We start from the raw sequence: 24628 nt of genomic DNA, 5'->3' as shown, positions 1-24628 counted from the left end.
CTCTTCCCATGTATCTTGGAGCAAATGATGCTATATTTATTTATTTATTTATTTATTTATTTATTTATTTATTTATTTTTACCCCATCCATCTGGCTGGGTTTCCCCAGCCACTCTGGGTGGCACCCAACAGAATATTAGAAACACGATAAAACATCAAACATTAAAAACTTCCCTAAACAGGGTTGTTTTCAGTCTCCTCTGAAATTCACACAAGAGTCAGTTCTTCAACAAATGAACTCAAAGTCCCTTTAGGGTAATGGCAGGGTCCATTAATGACTGGTGATTATTTTATATATTGGCAGGAGCCCCTAATTTCTGACCTTTCTGAAGAATGGCTTGTTGTCTTTTACATATATGTTTTTCAAGTTTGGTGCAATAGGAACAAGCTTCAGAATGCCTCTGAAGTTCAAAATGACATCAATGACAAAATATTCCTCCCCTTGTCATAGGCACACAAATTTTAGCTGGTTACTAGGACCAGCCAAAATTTGTGGACCCCTATCAAACAGAACTACTTTCTCCATTCCTTGGCTTCTTGCCTAAGTCAGCACTACTTTGCACAACCATACACTTGCCCTTTATTATTCATGTTTAGAATTTATAAACCACTTAATATAGAATACCAAAGTGATGGACGTAAGATAAACAAAATTAAATGCATAATAACTGAGCTAGTGTAATTTTCTTGAAATAGAAAATGAAAGGTTGGTAAGATATTGATAATTTAATAGCTGAGCACCTTGTAGAGAAAGGTAATTAGAGGGCATAAAGTAGAAAAGTGATAACCAGGTGACGTCACTGCGTGTTTTGTCTGAAGAACGCACTGTTTTCTCCTGGAGTCTCTAGCCTATCAAAACTTACCAATCATCTCATAGGACATAGGCCATAATAATAAATATCATTTGCTGTGCTATTTTTGTTTTCTGAAAATGTAAAAGCCAGATTGACAGTCAAATCCTGCACATTTTTTTAAAAGCAAGTCCAAAAATATTTGATAGAGCTTATTCTCAAATAAATGTGTATATGAGACCATGACCTTAGTTTTAAATAGCAAGTACACCTCTAGCTCATTTTGTATTGGACTTGGGGTTCAGGAATGATTTGTGCTGCCAAAGACAACCTCGGGGACATGCTGTGGCCCAAACATCTCTCTCTAGGGCTCTATCACTGTTTCCTTCCCCAGTCTTAACTGGTGTTATGACAGTTCTGTGGTTACACAATGAACCCTATACCCATGTGAAATGTAGTATCCAGAGCACCTAATGTCCTTACTATTTGGTGAGGGCGGAGGGCAATAGGAATCGGTGTGTCAATGACACACTGTGCTTAGTACAGTCTGAGATAGAATGTAAATCTAAAATGATGATGGGTTGATTAATTGCTTTCTTGTTTTCAGGTTACACATGTTGAGCCTTGGGAGAAAGGCAGCAGAAAAACAGCAGGCCAGACAGGGATGTGCGGAGGGGTAAGTAGAAGTACGTGCCTTCTGAAGTTTTTTATATGGTAGCTAATCATTTCCAAAATGCAACACTGAACTCAGCAGAAAATTTAGTGTTGTAAGATCTAATCAAATTAATTGATAGATTTTCCCACTCAAGCCTTAACTGACTGGTCATTGTGGGCATACTTTTTGAAGTTAGCGTGACTGATTTGCTACTTTTAATAGGGAATGAAAAAGAAAATGTCGGATTCCAAAAAATGGAAGAGAAGTGCATATTATTGAATTGTTACATCATAAAATGTTCACAAATAGTTCAAAAATAATTCCCAAGTAAAGTTTTGAATTATTATATATATATATTATTATATATATATACATACATACATACATACATACCATGCTAAATCTGCTTGACTTTCACGCCTCACAATTATTTCATTTCACTTGAAATTCTTTGGTTATTACTTTTAAAAAATTAAGATTCAGATCTCAATCAGCTTAGGCCATTGGGAAGTTTCCAGTCATATCTCCTCCAAAAATATTGTAAGCCTACCTAATGTCTGGATGGGGCTCTTCAGCTTCAGAAAATGTTACTGCAGTAACCCACTGCTCTGTAACTTCTAAGGACCTCCTTAAGTGTTGAGCTTACAAACTTGCAGGAAAAAATACATTAATGTTATATGTACTGAAGTGAAAAGTATTTCTCTTCAGTGTCTTACTGTAGTGTTACATGAGTTGTATTTCTCTTCCTCCTAATCTCTAAAGGTGCGTGGTGTTGGAACTGGAGGTATAGTGTCTACAGCCTTTTGCCTCCTGTACAAGCTATTTACCCTGAAGCTTACCCGTAAGCAAGTGATGGGATTGATAACTCATATAGACTCCCCCTTTATTAGGGCCCTTGGATTCATGTATATTAGGTAAGTAGCAATATACTTAACTGTCAGCTAACTTTGTTGCAAAAAATGTTATTAAATTTACACAGTCTCTTTGTACTTCAAGGTACACACAGCCTCCAACTGATTTATGGGACTGGTTTGAATCCTTTCTTGATGATGAGGAGGTATGTCAACAAGGGTAATAATTTACATTCTTTTCTTTCTGAAATCTTAAGTAAAGTAACTTTGAGATGAACTTCTGTATGTTGGAAAACAGTTTTTAACCATGTGAAAAGTAAAACCTTTCTCATCTTTAATGGTTTGCAAACTTGCAATGAACAGAGACTACGGGACATTCTTACACCCTTAAAATAAGTTGGAATTGAATATATCACCAGCCTAACTGCTTGGGGGGGAATGGAATGCATACTTAGAAAGATAACTACAATATGGGACAATATCTCTTATCTTTTAACCAAGTATGAAACCTGAAAAATCAGGTGGGTTTTTTTGTTTTTGTTTTACGAGAAAGTAAATGGACAATAACGAAGCAGAATTGAATGGGGCATCTGCAGTCCAACAGCATGTGAACACAGCTATAGTCTGAAGTTGCTTTCTAACATTTTCAATTGATAGCACTGCCACTGAACTAACAAATTAATTTTAACCTCTTAACTTTGAAATAGTAATAATAAGGCCATACAGAAACTGCTGAAAGGGGCAATTTCCTCCAGTGCACATGTGCTATTTTAGTGTGGATTCTCTTTTCAGCAGCATTTTTACCACACATCAATCTGCTTCTCAGATTTCAGCCTTTGACCTAAGTATATTTTATGTTATAGGAACTATTGAATCTTGCCTCTAGAAGTAGTCATTGATGATTCATACTACCTTGCAGTGTAGTTTGCTAGTTACTGCCACAGTAAATGTTTAGATCCCATGCAAAAAAGACCTTTAGGGATCCAGTACACAATCGTAATGTCTCACTTAGACTACGCAGTGCTCTTTTTAAGGTTACATGAATATTTTATGCTTGTAGTTTTTGCTCTAATGGCATATATTTTGACTCCCCTTGGTGGCGCTGTGGGTTAAACCACAGAGCGTAGGGCTTGCCAATCAGAAGGTCAGCGGTTCGAATCCCCGTGACAGGGTGAGCTCCCATTGCTCGGTCCCTGCTCCTGCCAGCCTAGCAGTTCGAAAGCACGTCAAAGTGCAAGTAGATAAATAGGTACCGCTACAGCGGGAAGGAAAACGGTGTTTCCGTGTGCTGCTCTGGTTCGCCAGAAGCGGCTTTGTCATGCTAACCACATGACCTGGAAGCTCCTTTGGCCAATAACGCGAGATGAGCGCTGAAACCGCAGAGTCGGTCACAACTGGACCTAATGGCCAGGGGTCCCTTTACCTTTACCTAATCTAGTAATACAGAATGGCATTCTTGGTTCCTGTTCATTAGCTGCTTTATGATTACTTTGGCATCTTTTTCATGTAACTAGTTAAAACTGTAGTAACACAGAAATCTCATTTCTACATATTAACATTTCTCTGTTTGCCACTGTTGAAGATGTGAAAGCAGTTCAGTGTTGTTTCTCTGGATGTATCTAGCTAAATGTTGTAAGTGCTTTGACTTTTTCACTGATGCTCTTATTTTTGTATGTACCACTTCAGGTACTACATTTAAGCCATTGTTTTATTTTCTTCTTTAGATCTCTGTGCAGCAGTTTTGTTTGGAAATACTGTATATCTGAACACTTAAATGTGTGTGAGTGCAAGCAGTTTTACATTGAGATTTTCTCTTCCTGTTTTAGATAACAAATCTCACTTTCCTTGTGTGCTTGCACTATAGGTTTGGGCCTGACAATAGCTGACTAACATGTCCTGAGCTGTGAGAGGGCATAGCAAGAAGGCCTTCATGCGGTAATGACCCTTTTCCGAGACAATGGTCATCATGGATTATGCGTTTCCAATTATTTGTTCCTTTATTTATTTTTTTGCATAACTAAATTAGAAACCTCACTGCTTCATGGCAGTTGGTTTGCTATTGCTTCCAATTTAGGCAGGGTCCATTTTCTACTACAACTTTTTCTGGTCATTTTTAGACAGGAAATAGCCATCCTCAATTGTTCAGTTGTGACCACAATCCTCAAAAATGAGAATTAATGTCAAGCAAGTTACGATCTATTTTGTGGCATAACAGTAAAAGATGGTAGCATACAAGCCAGCTGTGTAAGCAAATGTTACACTAATCTGTTGAGACATGAGCCTTTTACTATTTGGCTGCAGGATTGGTATGCTCCTGCATGCATATGCATTAAATCCAACTCCCACTCTATAACATAGGGCCAAATACAAAGGTACAAGAGTTGAAGTTCTTAGGCAACTTATTTACCAGCAAAAACAGCTAAGCCGTCATATTTGAAACTTGAAAGATGGCAATCAGTATAGTAGCATTTGTTCTAAAGGAAACTCTAGGTGGTTTCTTAAATTCAGAATTTGTGTTCTGTTTTGTGTTTGTTTTTTGAAGGACCTTGATGTGAAAGCAGGTGGCGGCTGTGTCATGACCATTGGAGAAATGCTGCGCTCTTTTCTAACTAAGCTGGAATGGTTTTCTACGTTATTTCCAAGGATTCCTGTACCAGTACAAAAGAACATTGATCAACTAATAAAAGCCAGGCCTAGAAAAATCAAGAAGGATGGCAAGGAGGGAGTAGAAGAAGTAGACAGGCATGCGGAACGTAGACGTTCAAGGTTATACATTAACTTTACAAAATAAGTTACTTAATTTAGATGTTCTCATCCTATAATTTCACATAATCAAAGCTTTTTGTAGTTATGTAACACTTTGCAGTGTGGTCTTCTAAATGAGTAACAGCATTTATGTAGTACTTTAGATAGCTTCACATACATTATCTCAATCATCATTACAACTCATCTATAGGAATGGTGGTATATAGCAAATGAGCTACGCTGTGCTTTGTTTAACTTAGTGTACATGGCTAAAGTTAGATTCTGCTGGCACAAGTACATAGCCTTTTATCTAGGGTGGGTTGATTCTAGCCATGTATGGTTTTCCTTCTTTTCATTACCAGATAGGTATGGTCCACATGTGTTTTAAAATTATGATGTACAAATGCATAATTGGAACAAGGCATCTTTTAATGTTTATTATCCAGAATACGCACTTTTGCTTGGCTGGAGCTAGCATTCACCTAGGCCAATAGTATTTGCAAGAATCCTAGCAACCATCAAGTAGGTAGTCTACCTGAAACTATCCAGTGGTCTATCAGCAGACCATGGTGTACAGTTTGCCTATACACTAACATCAGCTGTAGAGCACTTTATTAATATTTATACAGACCTCTAAAAAATATTGGATGATTTGGTACACTTGATAAGTACAGGGAAATAGAATGAAAAGGGTCTACAATAAGTACAATGTGAAAGTTTGCTGAAACTCTTGTTGGGAACACTCAATTTCTTAAGCATTTCTTTTCATGTAGGTCTCCAAGAAGGTCCTTGAGCCCCAGGAGGTCACCTAGAAGATCAAGAAGCAGAAGTCGTCATCGTGAAGGCCGTGGTTCATCCAGTTTTGATAGAGAATTGGAACGGGAGAGGGAGAGACAAAGACTAGAGCGAGAAGCTAAAGAGAGGGAGAGGCGAAGATCTCGAAGTTCTGATCGGGCATTGGAGCGAAGACGAAGTAGAAGCCGAGAGAGGCACAGAAGTCGAAGTCGTGATCGAAAAGGAGACAGAAGAGACAGGGAGAGGGAGAGGGAGAAAGAAAACGAACGTAGTAGAAGGAAGGAGCGTGACTATGAGAAAGAGAGAGGTGTTGAAAGGGAAAGAGAGCGCTCTAGGGAGAGAGATCGTTCTAGAGAAAAATCAAAAGACAGAAAAAGCAAGAGTGAAATCGATGAGAGGAGACACAAAGATGAAAAAGATGAAAGGAAACATAGGGATGATAAAAGAGATTCCAAAAAAGAAAGGAAGTATAGCAGGAGCCGAAGTAGGGACCGGAAGCATAGGAGCAGAAGTGTGAGTAGGAATGCTGGCAAGCACAGTAGAAGCAGGAGTAAAGAGAAGTCAAGTAAACACAAAAGTGAAAGCAAAGAGAAATCAAATAAGCGAAGCAGAAGTGGAAGCAGAGGAAGAACTGATAGTGCTGAAAAGTCCCGAAAACGAGACCTTAGTCCCAGTAAAGAGAGATCACGAAAACGTAGCAAAAGCAAAGAACGTTCCCATAAACACGATCACAGTGATAAGGACCACTCAGACAAACATGATCATCAGAGGAGCCAAAGTACAGAACGAGAGAATCAAGAAAAACAAACTAAAAACAAAGATGAGACTGTATGAATGTTCAGAAGTGGATCACATTGAATCCTATAAATGTTTTGAAATCTTGCTTATTTTTTCTTACAGTTGAAATTGTGCAGTAGTTGATAAGCACTCTTCTTCAACCTCCCTCTAGGCTGCAGATTGTCATTTCCTATTTTGAGTAGGGAAGTGCCTTTGTAATCCCGTTAACTGCGTTGACTATTTCCAGCCCATTTGTTTAGTTAAATTCATGATACGAATCTGTTTGTGCATATTTTTTTATTGTTCAAATGTTTCCAAAATGTACAATCTGTACATACGTCCTGAAACTGTTCTAATCCTTTTGGCATGGTTTGCCATGTTGGTTAAATTTGTATACGGCAATAAAACTGCCACTAATTCTACTTTGTTTTATAGATGTGGAATTATGGTTTCTATCTTTGACTTAGCATGGCTGTGCTTTGCATAATAGTATGGCAGAAACTCTTAAGGATGGATCTTGAACGTGTATTATATCTAAAATATTTATGTGCATTGAACATCCATGATGGTTGCATTTCTAGAACTTGTGTCCATTTGTACCTCTTGTCCTGGGAAAGCATTTAAAATACATTTTATTTGTGAAACTAAAGAAAGTTGCATTTAGAGTAGGCTTTTCAAGGAGGTAGCAATTTAAGGCAGGGGTTTAGGCTTTCCTAAAGTTTATGTTATAGTCAGTGCTACCTCATAGGGACACTGTTAAGTTTTATAAGCCTATCTACCATCTCTACATAGACTTTCTGGCTAGCTTTTACTGCTCATGTAAATATTATTTCACTATGATATCCCCAGGGTTTTCATTAAAACTGTTGTGCCACTGCCCTGTGCTTTATGAAGCAACCATAGACTAACAAAGGTGAAAGTGGCTGAATCAGGGAGGAGACAGGAAGATGAAAAATAAGGTCAAGCAGCAAACCTCAGTTTCAAGCTTCCAAATAATTTTTTATAAATGAAAAGTAAAGCATCTTCATAGTGTTCTTTTTTAAAATGCATAATGTGTCTCTTTTTTTTTTTTACAAAGACTGTGGTCATTGCTTGAGATGAATTTCTCTCATGCAACAGAAAAAACTAGATAATTTTTTTTCAAAAACTGATTACTTGTGAGATAATGTCAAAATGCAGTATTGAAAGAGAAAATCATATCACAACAGTTCATTTCTGTTTGGTAGACTTGTTCTAGTGACCTGTATAAGAAATATAAAATCTCTGGAATAAAGACTGGATTAATTTATTTGTGGCTATCCCCACTTGTTCATTGCCAGCTGCAAAAAGTCATTTTGGGCTTATTATTCATAAACAGTAAAAACACCAGTTCTTAGAAAACCAAGACGCAGCTTCCGGTTGGCTGCAGGAGCTTCCTGCACTCAATCAGAAGCCATGGAAGCCGCATCAGATGTTCGACTTCCGAAAAATGTTCGCAAACCGGAACACACACTTCTGGGTTTGCAGCGTTCAGGAGCCAATTTGTTCGACAACTAATCCGTTTGGGAACCAAGGTACCACTGTACAGATTTTTTAAAACTGCCTTTTTATCTCTGGGCTTTTTGCCCTGTCAGCTCACTAATAACTACCAAGCTGTTGGATCATAAAGCTTAATGGTGAAAATAAATTGCCCCTCCTCCAAAACATAAAAGAGAAAATCCGTATCTTGAACATGTTGTGGTAGTTGGCATTTGTCTTAGAGCTGAAAGTTTGTCTCGTATTATGAAAAGGCTGTCAGTAATGGCTCCCCATAAGAGAAGGGATATCAGCCTTGTGTTGTGGCAATCCCACAACAAGCAGGAAGCTGGAATATAGAAAGCTCCTGACTCCAAGGCTGATGACTAGCCATCCTGATCTAATAGGTGCTGCAGGAGTCAATACAAATAATGGGAGCCAGTTGTGATGGTAGAATGGCAAGAGGTTCTGCTTGGTAGCGAACAAGGAGGTTGCATTAGCTGTAGGGACAGAAGTTACTGCTGCATTAGTCTCAAGAAAGGACATGGTAGCCAAAGTGGTATATTAGTCAAGGAACTGAAAGCCACAACAATAGTATTAAATCTCAGTCCAAACACACTGAACAATCTCAGTCCAAACAATTGACTGAAATAATACTCTGATAAATCTTACCTGCATGGTTCATTCTCTCTTTTCCTGTAGTACTTGGTGGTGTTCTGCGCTTCACTTTCCTCTGTAAATCACTGGAATATTATTCAAAATGTATAAACACAGCAATTTAGACTGAGTGCCTTTATTTTTAAAATTTCGTCTCACTTTCATCAATCCTACATGGGTAAAATGTAGTTTCCCAGCATTTTAGTTTGTAAAATGAGAAGTGATAGGACTTGATTCCCTTGAGGACCATACAACCTTCTTGATGGATGGGGTGGGCACAGGGGGACTATTTTGACTCCTGAAGATCTTCAGGAAAATGCATAGGATGGTGATAATATTTTTAGTAGACTAGAAACACTTGTATTGAAAATACATTTGCAGCTTGAGCCTTGACATAAGGTAGCTTTTGACATCTCCCAATATTTAGATTGGTAATTACCTCTTGTGGAGATTGTGTGAATGAATGTTTGCTTCATGGTCAGGGTTGAGAAACTTGTGTAAGTTTGAGAGCAAATTCCTCTAGAAACAAAAGTGATTGGTATTTTGTTGCTGCTGCTGTTTATTTCCTTAAATGGCTGAAAATTGCTTTCTTCCACTGATGAAGGCCTTGCTATAATCTGAGTGACACCATTGGATACAACCCAAACTTTATTGACCATGATATATTTCTTTGAAAGACATATGGAAAATAAAACAGTGCAATTCAGCCTCTGATAAAATTGATTTTTTAAAAAATAGAAAATCCCAAAAGTTATTTAAAAGGATTTTCAGCTTAGGTAAAATATATTGATTTATTAGAAAAGGAATTTGATACATTCACTTACCCATTCCTACTGAACTTCCGGAGCATGTCACTAGAAAATGAAATGCAAAATTACATATATATATATATATATACACACACACACACACACACACACACACACCCCTAGAAAGAATCATTGAATGGTGCTTTCCAAAGAGGATATCACAATATAACTTGGGGGGGGGGGAAGCATAACCAATTTGTTTTAATTTAAAGTGATGGTTTTAACTTGAAAATTCAAAAATGCAATGAATTGGAGTTTTGACTAAGATTCAGTCAATAAATGGGTAGAATTGCAACAATAGCTGTGTTCTGAATAAATACCAATATTATATTACCTGTATGGAGAATGATTAGCAATTTCCCCACAAATCTGTATAATTCAGATCAGTCTTCACTGGCAAGCACATGTCTGGACTGGGGGGAGGGGATCGTTGACAAGCTACTATAGGTATTTTCTAGAAATACTCTGCTACCCACTGCAGTATCAGCAGTTCTATTGTGTTTAAAGGTAGCTCACAGAAACCATAATCCATGCAAAAACGAGAGTCTTGCAGGACCCTAAAGTAGAATACATTTATTTTGGCATAAGCTTTTATGGATGAGTTGATTTCATCAGATGCAACAGTGGCTAAGATGAATAAAATGGAATCATGCCCACACACCTTCAGGTAGAGACAGTTGCCATGCCACTATAACCCATCACCAAAACTGGCTTGACAATGGCATGGAGATTTCATGTGATAAGAGCTCTGTGCAGCAGCCACCAAGTGTAGACTGTTTCAAGGAGTCCCCAGTTTTAATTTTCTTCACTTCCACTATCTTGAGGCCCAGCTTCTGTCCCCTTTTGCCATTACTGCCAAAGGCCCACAAGTCATTACCTGAATATATCTTCTTAGGACAAAATGCAGGTTTTGATCCCTCGCTATCAGTTACAGGTGACACCACAACTGTATAGACATCGCCACAGGGTATCTCGGTAATATCACAATAAGTCAGGTCTGTGTGTGGTGTACAGGTGAAATTTCCTTTTGAGCCATAAAGATCTGTACTATAGTTGATTGAACCTTTGGATGTCCGCCAGTATATTCGTATGCCATTGTTGCCCAGTCTATATAGCTTAACCCCAGAAGGGCAGCAAGCACCTAAAGGAGGAAAACAACCAAGAACATGGAGTTCAGTTTGCTCATTCCTCTTTGGGGATAGACGAGAAAGTGGTCAGATTTCTTTTTTTATCAATTGAAATAGAGAAAATTTTCAGAGTGTCCTAATAAAGTACCATAGGTTCTCTCAAAGTGTAAGCTTTTAGGAAATGTCTAGGACAGTTTGGTAATCTAGGAATGGCTAGGCCCAGACAACCGCAAGCAGAAGTGGGTTCCCATAAGTAAGCTTTTTCAGCCCTCTGGTTCCCTCTGAAAAGTCTCAAGAGTGTCATGGGACCCTCCTGAACAGTGCAGGATGGGATGGGGGGGGGTTTCCTGCTGTAGAAAGAGGAAAATTGCCCAAAGCAAGGAAAGATGCCTCGCCTTTTTTTGCCCAATGTTGTTTCCTCTGTTCTCCACAGCATTCCATAGTCCACACCACTCAGGAGTCTTAACCCTCTGGAAAGAGACACGCAGGAAGGGAGGGCAAGCTTCCGTCTAACTTCAGGATCCAAACCAATGAGCATAGATTGAGCATTTAATATGAGGGTGGAAATGTAGAAATACCATGCAGGTACTTTTTAATTAAAAATACATTTTCACATACTTACTAGAAGAAAATCCTTTGTATATGCAATCTGATGTTAAGCCTGTTTCACTGATCGCTTTGATAGACACACTGTAGTTGGTTCCACATGTAATGCATCCCAAGAGGCAATAGTTTTGGAGTGTGTGACACCTGGCACGTCCTTGGTGCGATTCCAGAATTGTTATGTACGTCTTTGCGCCGGTCCCAATAGACCAGCTGATGTTTGTTACAGACTGTGTCACTTGAGTTACTGTGAGATCCACTGGGCAGCAAGGTGCTTGAAAGAACAAAATACTTAGTAAGTGATTGCGTGTGTATTTACTCCATGCACAGAACTACATTCTATGGGGATATTTTGGCACCTTAGTTGAAAATTTAAAATGATTCCCAATTGCAGCCTGCATCACAAGCCTTTTAACTGGTCACTATTTTATTTATTTATTCATTGCAGTTTCTAATAGATATAAAGGACATATATCAGGTAAACACAGAACAAAACGGGGGTTCTGTATGGTGTCATGGGCAAATAATAGGTGCAGGTATGCTGTTGCAGTACATTCTGTAACAAAAGAAAGGAGCTTAGCACCATAAATAATTTATGCCTTCCAAATTTCTATAGCAACCACTGATAAGGATATAAAGGAAAAGGTTCCACCAGGCAGACTAGCTGCCACCATAAATATACTGAGAATAAATATACTGTGCTGATTTTTTATATTTATATGTTAAATACTACCCCACCCCCACTTTTTATTTCCTGCATCGTATTTTTTCCTTCAATCACCCTAGATCAGGGATGGAGAACCTAGAACTACAACTCCCATTATCCATGACCATTGGCCATTCTGGCTGGGACTGATGGACTCCAACAGCATCTGGAGGTTCCCCATCTCTGCCCCATATGGCCACCTACACGCATCAAATGGAATAGCTGGCCTTGCTGGCAGACATAAGTCATTACTGAGACTAATTTATATTTAATCTCCATGCAAACTTTATATGAATTTTTTAAAAAATACACATACATTTTCATTAAATTTAGAAGATGTTTAATAATCTAATCATTGATCCATGATACATCATGGGTGGGATTTAGTGACTAGACCCACTGAAATTAATGTTGTACATGAGCAGAATGGAAGGCAGACTACTGTATAGGGGTGCCAAATTTTGGCCTCACACAGAGCGCCACTGAAATCTGAAAGACTTAAGTCCACCCCTGGTACCCGAGGAGGCAGTATGAGCTGGTCCAATCGCTCACTGTATATTTGATCAACTGTTTGTATATACTTTGAATATCCTTTGACATATTGCATGTACTATGACACCCAATCTATCCTTGTGATACATAAGGAGAAGTCAGTGTTAGCCAGCAGATGTTGTATTTGGGCGACCTTGGTTCAAACTTCAGCTCAGATGATGACCTGCTGTCCCGTTATAAAATGGGAGCGATACCTAAAAGGTAAATAACATCTCAGCAATTGTAACTTACCTGTCTCCAAGGGCACACTGTAACTAGGCAAGCTGTGACCTGCTTCTGTGCTTGCTACAGTGCTGACAGAGAACAGTGACCCACATGGAAGATTATGGATGGTGCATGAATTTCCCGAGCTTGTACAATGCCAAATTCCTGCTTCTCCTTTGGCAGTGACTGTGTACATCGCTTCATCATTATTGGCATGCCAGTGCACACTAATTACAGAAAGAGCATCCTTTGAGACACTTATTATTTCCGGACTACATGGAGCTGAAAGATTTTAGATGGAGCAAATTCAAACTGCATTCTTATTTATGGATTTTATGTTGCACTAAGACACCTGTGGATTATTAATAATACGATCTTTTAAAGAAACCCAGTATTACAAAGGCTGTATCCTCTCTGTCCAAGGTTTGCTCCCCTCCCGAAACATTTCACTTAAATTTGCATGTGGGTGTATTTTCAGCCTTTAGAAAACCAACCTTGAAATAAATACATTCTCCATAGCACAATCAGTTGAAAGTCATAAAAGGTCTTAGGGTACCACATTAGAGGGGTTAGTAGCGGCTTAGCAGCCATAATGCCATAGTGTTTTATGTGCAAACTCAGGAGCACAGTGCAACAAGTTGTTGTACAATGATGATATATACAGCAAGGATGGGGAATGGGGTTTTTCCATAAGTTGTTGGACTCCATCATTCATGACCATTGGCCATGTTAGCAGAGGTAGATAGAGACTGGAGCCCAGCTTCATCTGAAGGGCCAGTTTCCCATTCTTGATACAAAGACCTGCCCCAAAACCAAAGGCATTAGATCCATGTTCTGTTTGGTTTGGCAGACTATAGTGAAAGGTTTTTTTTAACTCCTTTGAGACACAGTTGTTAGCAGCTGTAACAACAGCAATGAACATTTTTATTTGAAGTAGGCAGTAAATCATACTTAGCATTTACATTACAAGAATGGATAGGATTGCAGCTCTAAAGGAATCCGTGACCTAAAGTTTTGCAAATCAAAATGCCTACTGGAAATGTTAATCCCAGAGTCAAAACACACAGCTTGAGTGTAGTTAAGATGTCAGAACAGCAGAAACAAAACTGTCCTGCATATTCAGAGCTAGTGTGTTGGGGGAATGCTATCTCAAAATGTCCCTGACGTGTTAGCTTTATATATGCAAAATATTTAAAATGGGAGAGCACTCAAATATTTTATCTCCCAGAAGTGCAGTCTGGGAGTGGTGCAATCCAGCAAAACATACATGAGACTGATGAATGTGCAAAACAGAGATCAGATTTTGAAACAGAAAGCAGTCTGAACTCAGAAATTCCACTAGATATTTCCTTCCACTCAAAACAGTATGGCAAATATACTCAGTTCAGTTCCAATATTTCCAATATATGAGTTACAATGCAGTACTGATTCACCTTTACAGCTTGTACAGCTTTTTAACTTGTAAACTGAAACTTGTAAATTGTAAACTGAAATAGTACCTGTCGCCACATGTTTAGATGTGCATGATGTATTGCTGCCTCTAATTTCACTGAATGAATAAACAGTTATATTGTACTGGGTGTTACACTGGAGTGCAGAAAGGGTGCAAACTGTCGCAGTATCATTGCATAGCAATTCGTTGGTCCAATCCACAGCTTTGGTTTCATACATTTCAGCACCACGGACAGGAGACCAAACAATCTGAACTGTATCACTAGAAATGAACACTGGGTTAACATCACTGGGGCAGCAAGGTGCTAAAGGAAAAAGAGTGGAAATGCAGCAGTATTTATTTTATTATTCATTCATTCAATTTGCATACCGCCTTTCTTTGGAAGATCACAGGGCGGTTCACAACAGAAATACAAAACGGCAACACAAAATATATATTAAAATTAAAACACAAGCAAAACAAACCAATAACACCACTCTCACTGACACACAGAAGGCCATAGAATGTTAATCAGTGCAACATCCAGTTGAAGAGAAACATTTTCACCTGGTGCCTAAAGATATGTAATGAAGGTGCCAGGCAAGCCTCCTTGGGGAGTGCACACTACAAATGAGTTGCCACTGCAGGAACAGCCCATTCCTGTGTTGCCACCCTTTGGATCTCTCGTGGAGGGGGCACACGAAGAAGGGCCTCAGATGGTGGTTGCAAGGTCTGCATCAGTTCATATAGAGAGAGGCGGTCCCTGAGGTATTGTACCGTAGTTCTGAGCCATTTAAGGCTCTATAGGTCAAAACCAGCACTTTGAAATTGGGCCTGGAAACTAAGCAGCAGCTGGTGCAGTCAGGCCAGGATCAGTGCAATATATAGGAATATATTAGAGGTTATCCAAATACTTCTTGATGCAATTATCATTATGTGAAGTCACTTGGACAAGAATCTCAAAACACAGACTCTGGGGCCCTGGGATCTTCATCTCTGCACTATGCTGGTAGCTTAACAAATGGACTGCTGATCCACATTTTGCTGCACGCTTCATCACCATCACTGCAGGTGGTGGGGATGCAGCTATTAACTCAGCAGGCTTCATATTATACGACACTAATAGGGTACCACCTTGTCCTATTAAGTTACTGGTGGTCTGTATTTTCTGGAATGGATTCAAATACATACCAGTACTTTAAGTTTGCAGATTTAAGTGGATGAAAGCATTCTGTCACCCTAGCAGGACAAAACCACTTCCCCAAAAATGGTATTTTTACAGTCTGGAAAGTGTTAAAAAGTGTGAGATAATAGGAAGTGTGAACACACCCCATAAAAAATTAGAATGGATGCTCACTTAAGACTGGACAAAATCTACCCAGCATGTAAGCTTTGTGTAAGCAATTCAAGATGAAAGCTAAATAAATAGGCTGTCTGGAGGAGAGATGAGACTAGCTTGGCTTCTTAGTCTAAGCCATTCATCCTTCAGGAACAGATAGTGAAGCTCCTAGAGCAGGGGCAGTCAACCTTTTTATACTTACCATCCACTAATACATCTTTCTTGGTGGTAAAATTTCCTTACCGCCCATCAGTGCTCGATGGAAGGAGGATTCAGCTTGTGCCATAGAACCCCCTACTGCCCACCTAGAATCCTGAAATGATCACTAGTGGGCGATAGGGACCTGGTTGAAAACCCCTGTCTTAGAGTGCTAATTTTTGCTGGGTCACCTACTTGCCACCAGCCCTAACTGTTATGTAAAGGTGAAGCTACTTTGCCTCATCTTCAAATCCCTTATATTCCATTTCATCTTAATAAACATGTGAGTTCACAAACACACAAGCACAGAGCTATTTCACCACTCAAAGCTTGTTTCTAGCTTCATATAATGCCCATGCAGATACACCAAATATACATGGAAAAAATAAATTGGCACTTACCTGTGGTATAGTTAAATATGTCACCTAATGGACTCTGCCCTGCCTTGTTATAGGCAAAGACACTAATAAAATAGGTGAAGCCGCAGTCTGATTGGAAGTGACACTGGGTATGTGATGTGTTGCAGTGCACCTCCAAGCCATCATCGCTTTTCACAAAGACCACATAATAATCACCCAGGTCAACATCTGACCATGACACTGCCATGTAGCCTGGCTCATCCTCTTCAATTATGATACTTTCTGGAGCACAAGGGACTGAAAAGTCAAATTTTCAACAAAAAATAATTTTCAGATTCTCATAGTTGAATAGCGCAGCTATTAGAAAACTCCAATAAGACAATTAGGAAATCCCCAACTGGTGCATAAACCAATGGGTTGGATATGCTTTTGTAGAACATCTGATCTAATAAGTCCACATGTGCTGAAGGTTTCAGCTCTTGCTGTGCCCCAGAGCACATACAGCTAATTATAGTGACTGCAAAGATCAATCCATGCTGTGCAATTTGCACAGCAGATGTCATTATCAGTAGACGTTTTTGAAGGAAAAGATACCTGCCCTTTCCAGGGATATTAGTGATCTCACTTATGAGCAAAAGCAGCAGCACTAACCCAGAAGCAGAGGCATCTACCACAAGCCTGCCTTTATAATTTGGCATGCATTTTTCAATTTAGGACCATTTCATTAAGCAGCAGCAACATTGCTGGGTATGTTGTGTCTTAGGAGGGAATCATCCACACACATACCAAAAAGCTGGGCTGTGTATTGAGAAACAGATTATTGTGCTAAGCCTGTCTCAACACCTGGAAGGTGGAGAAGTAACTGGAGCTTGTACCTTTCATTCTGCACCCACTTTTTGAACATTGTTGTGCGGTTTGTTAGCACATATTGATCTTGCAATCACCTTCTGGTACTAAAATGATCAGAACAGGGAAAGGGTGCAGACAGGCTTGAAGACTCAGACATGCATAGAGACTGCAAGATTCAGAAATACACTGAAAGCGTGAACATCTGAGTCATTTCAAAACTGTCATGCAAATTAACCCAACAAAAATGTTCCTGATTTGCTTCCTGTTTGCTTCCTGTTCAAATAATCATCTTCACTTTTATGAACATAGGATAAAGACAAAGTGTCTGTCTAGCCCAGCATACTATCCCCAACAGCAGCCAGCTACCGTAGGTGCCTCTCAAAGGCCCAACAGCAGGGCAAAAAGACAATAGCCCTCCCACTGTTGTTTGTCCCCAGCATCCAATATCCAATTATATATACAGCATGGGACTGGGACCAGATGGCGACATCTGGTGGACCAAAGGTTCCCCTTTCCTGAAATACAGTCACTGAAATAATTAATTACAATAAGTTATAATGGCTACTGAACAATGTTTCCCGCCTCCACATTCATTTTTTTCTGTTCCTTAGACTAGACAAATAGTGAAAAGTTTCTCAAAATCAATTTCCTCTACTAAACTCATCTTTTTATAAACATCTATCATGCACCATTTACTTGTCTTTCCCCCCTACGCAATCACTGTATTTTCTTTAAAAGAAAGCAGAAACTATTATCTCTTTTCCCTGACACCTATCATCCATTGGCAATTGCATTAAGCTTGCGTTATTCTTCAAACCATACACTCCTCCATACACCATGAACAGTGCATATGAGTTGCTAAAGATCACATACCAGTCTTGAAAGTCACAGCTTCTGTAGGTGTGCTGGAACCAGCCTCATTGCTTGCTACAACAGACAGGGAATACTCCACCCCACACTCAAGCGATGGAATCGTGCAGGAACTGGACAATGTACTGCAGTTTACTTTGGAGGTGCCACTGTGGGCTGCAATGAGGTAACTGGAAGCACCTTCTGCGAGCGTGAACGAAACAGCAGCTCGCAACGTTCCACTGTCAAAAACCACTTGAACATCTCCCGGTGCATGAGGCCCTAAAACAAAACAAAACAAAACAAACAAAATAAATCTCTCAAATAAAAATAAGGCTGAATGGTGTTCCAGACACAAATGGTATATATCTATCTGGTGCTGATTTTATGTGCATGGTTTTATGCTTGATTTTTAAAAATGCACAGGGATTACATGCAACTCCTCTTTTATTAGGTCAAATCCAATGAAATCCCCATACTAGCAGAATGCTCATATAGTGGAGCCTCCTCTCCTTTTTCTCTCCCATGCACTGCCTGCAGCTCTCTCAAATCTGCTCCAGAGGGTTGGGGAAACCAGCAGAGCAGGTATGGGAGGGGTGCAGGGGCGTGCAGCAGGAGGAGAGGCATTCCACTCATGCAATGACTTCATTGGATAAAACCCACTGTCTCCAATGGCCAGGACAAATTTATGCAGTTACATTGGAAACTAAATAGTCATTCAAACTCTTTCCCCTTTCGTTTTAAGTCCATGAGTAGTGCCATAGGTGTAAACCTTTCTTTACTGATTGTCACATTTATCTGACTCCTCCTTGACAGCAAGTGTTGGCTTGGCTTTCCAGTTTCCTCTTACTTACTTGTTCTTTGGTTGTAGGTGAAGTCATCTCCAGGTATCCCATTAGCATCCCAAGCATGTGCCTTGATAGTATAGAGAGTTCCTGGGTCTAGACTAGAAAATATCAGGGAGTTGTTTGTGGTGTTTTCTTTCAACATGCTCCCCAAACCATCAGATCTCATGATAGACACGAAGAATCCAACAGCCATATATACAGCTCTCCAACTCACAACAATGTTGTCATAACTTTGGGAACTTGCTGTCAGGATTGGTGCAGCGAGCACTGTGAATAAGCAAAAAAATCGTTAGGTTTAGTGGGATTTTGTACCTGTGCAGATGTGGACAATATATCAATCTATGTTTGCATCATTAGAGCTGTTTCCCACTTGGTGATTTGTACTAAGGTATGTATACACTCGAGTACAAAATGGTATACACCTATCAGTTGTGAAGCAAGCATACAAATAACCACAGCTCAGTAAACAGTCCTTGTAAAATGAATGCCAGGGATGGTCCAATACATTAATTGCTGCTGCCTCCCTGTCAGACAAAAATAGATCATAGGGAGGGGTCCATATCACAGCTGCCAAGTTATCCCTTTTTTACAGGGATTTTCCCTTATGCTGAATAGGCTTCCTCGCGAGAAAAGGGAAAACTTGGCAGCTATGGTCCATATAGGAAAAATATGATCAGATGATTCAGATGATCTCTTCCAGCATCATATGGCTATTAATTGAACAACACAGACAAAAGAAAATACTTATGAAAAGCGCAAAGGGGGACAGGGTGGGGCAGATGCCTAAGTGTTAAATAATATTCACCAAGCTCCACTGTCTGGAAAGGCCTAGAGAAACAGTAGAACAGAAACAGTTTCATGTTCCATAGATGCCAAGATTTTGAGGAGGAACCAGCAAGGTTGTTGTTGTTGTTTACCTGGTTTTTACAAAGTTTCAAAGCAACTTCAGAATACAGAATACAGATAAGATCAATTAAAATGCAGACAAATTAAATCCAATACAAAATTGTTAAAAACCTCATCCAACAATACAATAGTGAAAAGCCCTAGCCTACCTACTAAAATATGAGAAGCACAGTAGAGGGTCACTTAATTTGCAAAGACCTGTATAATAAATATATATATTAGCCTGCTGCATAAAAAACTGACAGTGAAGGCACCAAGTGTGCTTTCTTGGAGAGATCATTCCAAAAACGGTGCCACCACTGTAAAGGCTCTTTCTTGCATGGTAATGAACCTGCGTCAAAAGCCAATGAGGGACCTAGAAAGATAAAAAGGAGGTATTCTCTGTGTTGATTCCAATAAATAGAGAGTTAGTCAAGGTTATTAGTGTAGTCTTCCTTCCAAACTTAAATCAGAAGTCAGATTAAAATGAATGAGGAAGGATGTGAAACAATTTGGTTGTGAATGTATCCTTAATACCGAACATCTGTGGTGTCTAAATGAGAGGGAAAGATACCTGTCTTTGCTTTCTTTGAAGGTGAAGGCTGGCTTCTTCCTCCAGTGTTTATAGATCGGATTGTGATTTTATACAGTGTAGCAGCCTTCAGCCCAGTCACAGTGCCTGGTGAGTTTGTGACTACTGTTTCAATGAATGATTCTCCGTCCTGTGCTGTCAGCAGGTAACTCGAAGCCCCCGCAACAGATGCCCATTCCACTGTGATACTGTTACTCAATTTTGAATAAGCTTGTTCAATAGTCGGAATCTCAGGAGCTTAAAAAAGAAAAGAAAATGAATAACATGTTGACATGCAAGGGCATGACTTTGCATAGCTGAATGTGACTGTTTATTCCCAAAGTATCAGCTCCAGAAAGACATGGTTTTTATGGCTCTCTTTTCATTTCTCATTATTCTGTTGGTAACATATTAGCTTAGCAGTCTCTAGTGCATGAACAAGACAGGCAATGTATGCCTTAAAAAGTGCATTCCTCTTTGACCTGGTGAGTACAGGAAAAGCACTTGAGCAGTATAGAAGAAAACATTGCAGGACCTGCAGGCATGCTAAGGGTTCCTAATTCACACATATCATTTAGCCAGAGGTTTTGGCACTCTACAATTTATGGCACAGAGCCATTGTACAGGTGTGACTGCATTGGCTATTGGTACAGCAACATCTGGTACATTGCTGGGTGATTTATTAATTTGGATTGGATAAAGTAATTGGGCAGTTCCAGGGATGAAGATAGGAGTCACATCTGTACTGCACACCAATGGAATATGCTTTAGATCCTTTGGAGCCCAGAAGGCTGGGATATGTACAGATCCATAGTTAAAACAGATTACACCATAGCTGTCAAGTTTTCCCTTTTCTCACGAGGAAGCCTATTCAGCATAAGGGAATTTCCCTTAAAAAGGGGAGAACTTGACAGCTATGGATTACACACATTAGAAGTTTTCAAACTAGGTTCTGGGAAATTATTGGAAGCCACTCAGGGGGTCCTCAATGACAACCTCAGTAGGAAAGACAAGCTTACCTGAGGACAGCTTGCTGACTAGGAATGACCTCTGCAATGTGGAGCCACTGTGAAGTGTTGGTTGTGTTCTAGAACAGGGACACAGTAGAATGCATGCTTTGCATGCAGAACATCTCAGGTTCAATCCCTGGCAGGCCCAGTCAAAAAGAATCAGGCAGCAGATAGTGGGAAAGACCTCTGCAAGAGCCTCTGGAGAGCTACTGTCAGTCAAAGTATTATGGGCTACATGGACAAATAGTCTGATCTGGTATAACGCACCTTCCTATACAGTATTCCTAACCTCTGCTCATACAGGGGGATTGTGATAGGCTCTTTCAGTGGCTCATGTATATGCCCTGGATTTTGCACCAAATCCTTTGCAACTCACTAAGCTTTCAAGGGTCCCTTGAAGATAGAAAGTCCAAAAATCACTGACTTAAGTGTTTCGGCGCTTGAGATATTTTACATCTAGTGCCTCATATTCAGTATGTGAGAAAACAAAAATTCCCCAAACTGTGTCTGTAAGATAAATGCTGGAGTGCTGTAAAGAGAATAAATTAATCAAATAATCAAAAGCTCCTATAAGTTAAGAGCACCCAACCACAAAGAAAGTTACTTTCTGTTGTAGTGATTAATTGTCCTGGCCTTGCCTTGTATCTGCTGGGGCTGGGGAATTTGCTTGTGTCCCTGTAAGAACAGTGCTTCATGCAGTAACATTGGAAGTGGGACCCTTTACACAATGTAGAACGAAACCTATCCAAGTGTAAGAGTGAAGTAAATTATTGAAGTATCCCCATTTTTAATTCAGATAAAAATGATTCAATACAAGCAGTCTGGAAGTAGAGGTTTAAAAACAAAACAAAAGGAGGAGTAAGAGCCTATAACATGGCTGTGACTTATACTCTGTTTAACTAAATTAAGAAATAACATTAAATAGAATTAAATAAAAAGGCATCCAAAATGTAAGCTTGCATTTTGAAACACAGCCAGCAATTTCATAACAAATAAAAATAGTGTTTCAGAGAGCTTGGCAATATTACAGGAGCTGTTCTTCTGCAAGCACAACAAGCTCTTATTGAACAATATTTCCATTGTATTAAGCCAAGACATTCTTTCATCCAGTGCTAGTCAGCCAGCTGGTTAGATATGTCCCCCTTTCCTACAATGTGGAAGTATGCAAAGCATTCTTTAAAAAAAAATTAATAAAGAAGCATTGCTACCCATTTCTCAGATGTTGGCACAGCAATCAGAACCATATCAGGCCTGATGCCATCACATGAAAGCAGTGGAGCCATCATGGAATCCAATGGATCCCTGACTGGCTCAGTTGCTCCCTCTCTCCAACCCATTTTGGGACCTTCCACTGTGGCACTTCCACTAGTCCATTCAATGGGCAGAAAAGGGTGCTCTGTACCACTGGAACGACGCCAGCCTCACTCTGTAGGCAGAGACTTGCAGGACTAGGCAGAGCAATGCCTCTGCACAATCCAAACTCCCTCTCCCAACCTGGTGCAAAAGGGATTTGTAATCAAATGCCTACATCTGGTGAAGTTTCACAGTGCCATTGGTGCAATCCTGCTCAAAGTTAGGTTGCTATGTCTCACTGACTTTGATAGGATTTTTAGCCTGGTCCTATGCATGCATACCTAGAAGTCCATCCCATAGAGTTCCATGGTTGTTATATACGATTTCAGCCTTATGCAGCTTGACTATACAGTAGAAACCTTCAGTTGTTGAAGCGTCCATTGTGCGCATGAGTGAAGTGCAATTTTGCACTTTGCGCATGTGCAGACCACACACACCGTTTCTGCGCAGGCGCAGAACGTGCACGTGGTGAAAAAACTTCTGGGTTTGCCGACTTCGGAAGTCGAGTCATTCGGATGTCGAGGTACCACTGTATTCAGAACAGCAGCATTTTTCTTTTTCTTTTTTCTGTTAAAGATTCATATAATATTATGAATCTTTTTCAGTCTTCTTATAATATAAGACTGAAAAACCCTGGTAGCTTTTATTGGGACCATAGAAGAATATATAAATCAGCTCTACTTATTTAAACCAGGGGTGGGAAACATTTTTCAGCTGGGAGGACCACTTTATCTTGTGGGCAGCTTTACAAGCTGCGCATGTTAGGAATGGGCAGGTACAGAAGCAAAAGTGGGTAGAGTAATGGACGTGACTTACCTTTGTACTGTAGGCTACATTTGAGGCATGCAAAAGCCAGAGGTTTACACACACACACACACACACACACACACCACCCTCTTTCCTGGCCAGTAAGAAGGCAGTAGAACAGGGATGGCAAAAGATGGCCAGCCTGATACATTATGGCACCTGAGATGAGCCACAAAATTGTGAGGCCCCCATGCCAGGGAAGGAGGGGTAAGTAAAGATCTACATCGGGAACAAAGGGGAAATATCTTCATCAGGACCGAGGGGGTGAGTAAATTCTACATTCAAAGGCAAATGTAAAGGTAAAGGTCCCCTGGATGGTTAAGTCCAGTCAAAGGCGACTATGGGGTTGCAGCACTCATCTCGCTTTCAGGCCAAGGGAGTCAGGGTTTGTCTACAGACAGTTTTCTGAGTCATGTGGCCAGCATGACTAAACTGCTTCCGGTGCAACGGAACACCGTGACAAAAACCAGAGCACACAGAAACACCATTTACCTTCCCACTGCAGCGGTACCTATTTATTTACTCAAACTGGTATGTTTTCGAACTGCTAGGTTGGCAGGAGCAGGGACCAAGCAACGGGAGCTCACCCCGTCGCAGGGATTCAAAGTGCCAACCTTCTGATCGGCAAGCCCAAGAGGCTCAGTGGTTTAGACCACAGTGCATCCACAGTTCTACATTGGGAACAAGGAGGGGGGAATCAAGTCAACCTTACCTGTTGTGGGGCGAGGGAAAGAAGCACATTCTGAATTGTGCTAGGAGGGTCCAGCCCCCCAGGAGACCCCAGAGGACAGACCCAGCCATTTGCTCCCCAAGGGCAGGAGGAGACCATCAGCTTCTCTTATTCACCAGGAAATTGCTATAGAGGTGGCATAGGGCAGGGGGACTCCTGAGGAGGAGGCAGATCTGGCCTGCAGCTGGAAATGCATTCTTTGGAGGCCAGAACTGCTATCCCCGTGGATCCTGCCACACAAGGCGATCGCCTCACCTTGCCTCATCGGCAGGCTTGTCCTGGTATGGCCTCAGGACAGGTTGTGGCCTATGGAGAGGCCAAAAGTCAGATAGAGAGGCCTGTCATTTGGCCCCTAGGCCTGAGGCTCCCCAACTCTGCTTTGAACCATCTCATACTAACCCGTTAACTGCATAGTCTGAGCCTCGGCCAGTATAACTCCATTATTGTCCATGGCGTCCACTTTCACAGTATGGATTGTGTTGGGAGCTAGAGGTGCAAGAGCACCTACAAGTGTGACATCACTGAAATGGGCTGATGAGGAGTGCCCCACTGTGTTCAAAGGGGTTGCCATGGCTCTATATGAAAAGGCTCCGGGGAATTTGGGCCATTGGAGATAAACACTTCTTGACGTC

General features: G+C 40.4%; 2 protein-coding genes across 2 annotated transcripts in view; one reads left to right on the top strand and one right to left on the bottom strand.

Annotated features, from left to right (window-relative positions):
* Positions 1-8895, top strand: part of PRPF38B (pre-mRNA processing factor 38B) — a 12339-nt gene extending 3444 nt beyond the window's left edge. Inside the window, exons 2-6 of the mRNA XM_035123011.3 lie at positions 1399-1467; positions 2209-2360; positions 2443-2503; positions 4840-5063; positions 5816-8895. Coding sequence (XP_034978902.3) covers positions 1399-1467; positions 2209-2360; positions 2443-2503; positions 4840-5063; positions 5816-6671 — 1362 coding nt within the window. The 3' untranslated portion in view covers positions 6672-8895. The remainder of the gene's footprint in view (positions 1-1398; positions 1468-2208; positions 2361-2442; positions 2504-4839; positions 5064-5815) is intronic.
* Positions 8790-24628, bottom strand: FNDC7 (fibronectin type III domain containing 7). Its single transcript, XM_035123010.3, is given in 11 exon segments — positions 8790-8851; positions 9590-9619; positions 10452-10715; positions 11324-11578; positions 12794-13048; positions 14266-14523; positions 16137-16391; positions 17817-18074; positions 18647-18907; positions 20100-20354; positions 24396-24628. Coding segments are annotated over 11 exon segments (2325 nt in total). The 5' UTR covers positions 24568-24628.

This window comes from Zootoca vivipara, chromosome 7 (genome assembly GCF_965207765.1).
Source record: "Zootoca vivipara chromosome 7, rZooViv2.hap1.1, whole genome shotgun sequence".
NCBI classification, from domain to species: Eukaryota; Metazoa; Chordata; class Lepidosauria; order Squamata; family Lacertidae; genus Zootoca; species Zootoca vivipara.
This window is presented reverse-complemented; position numbering and strand designations above follow the sequence as displayed.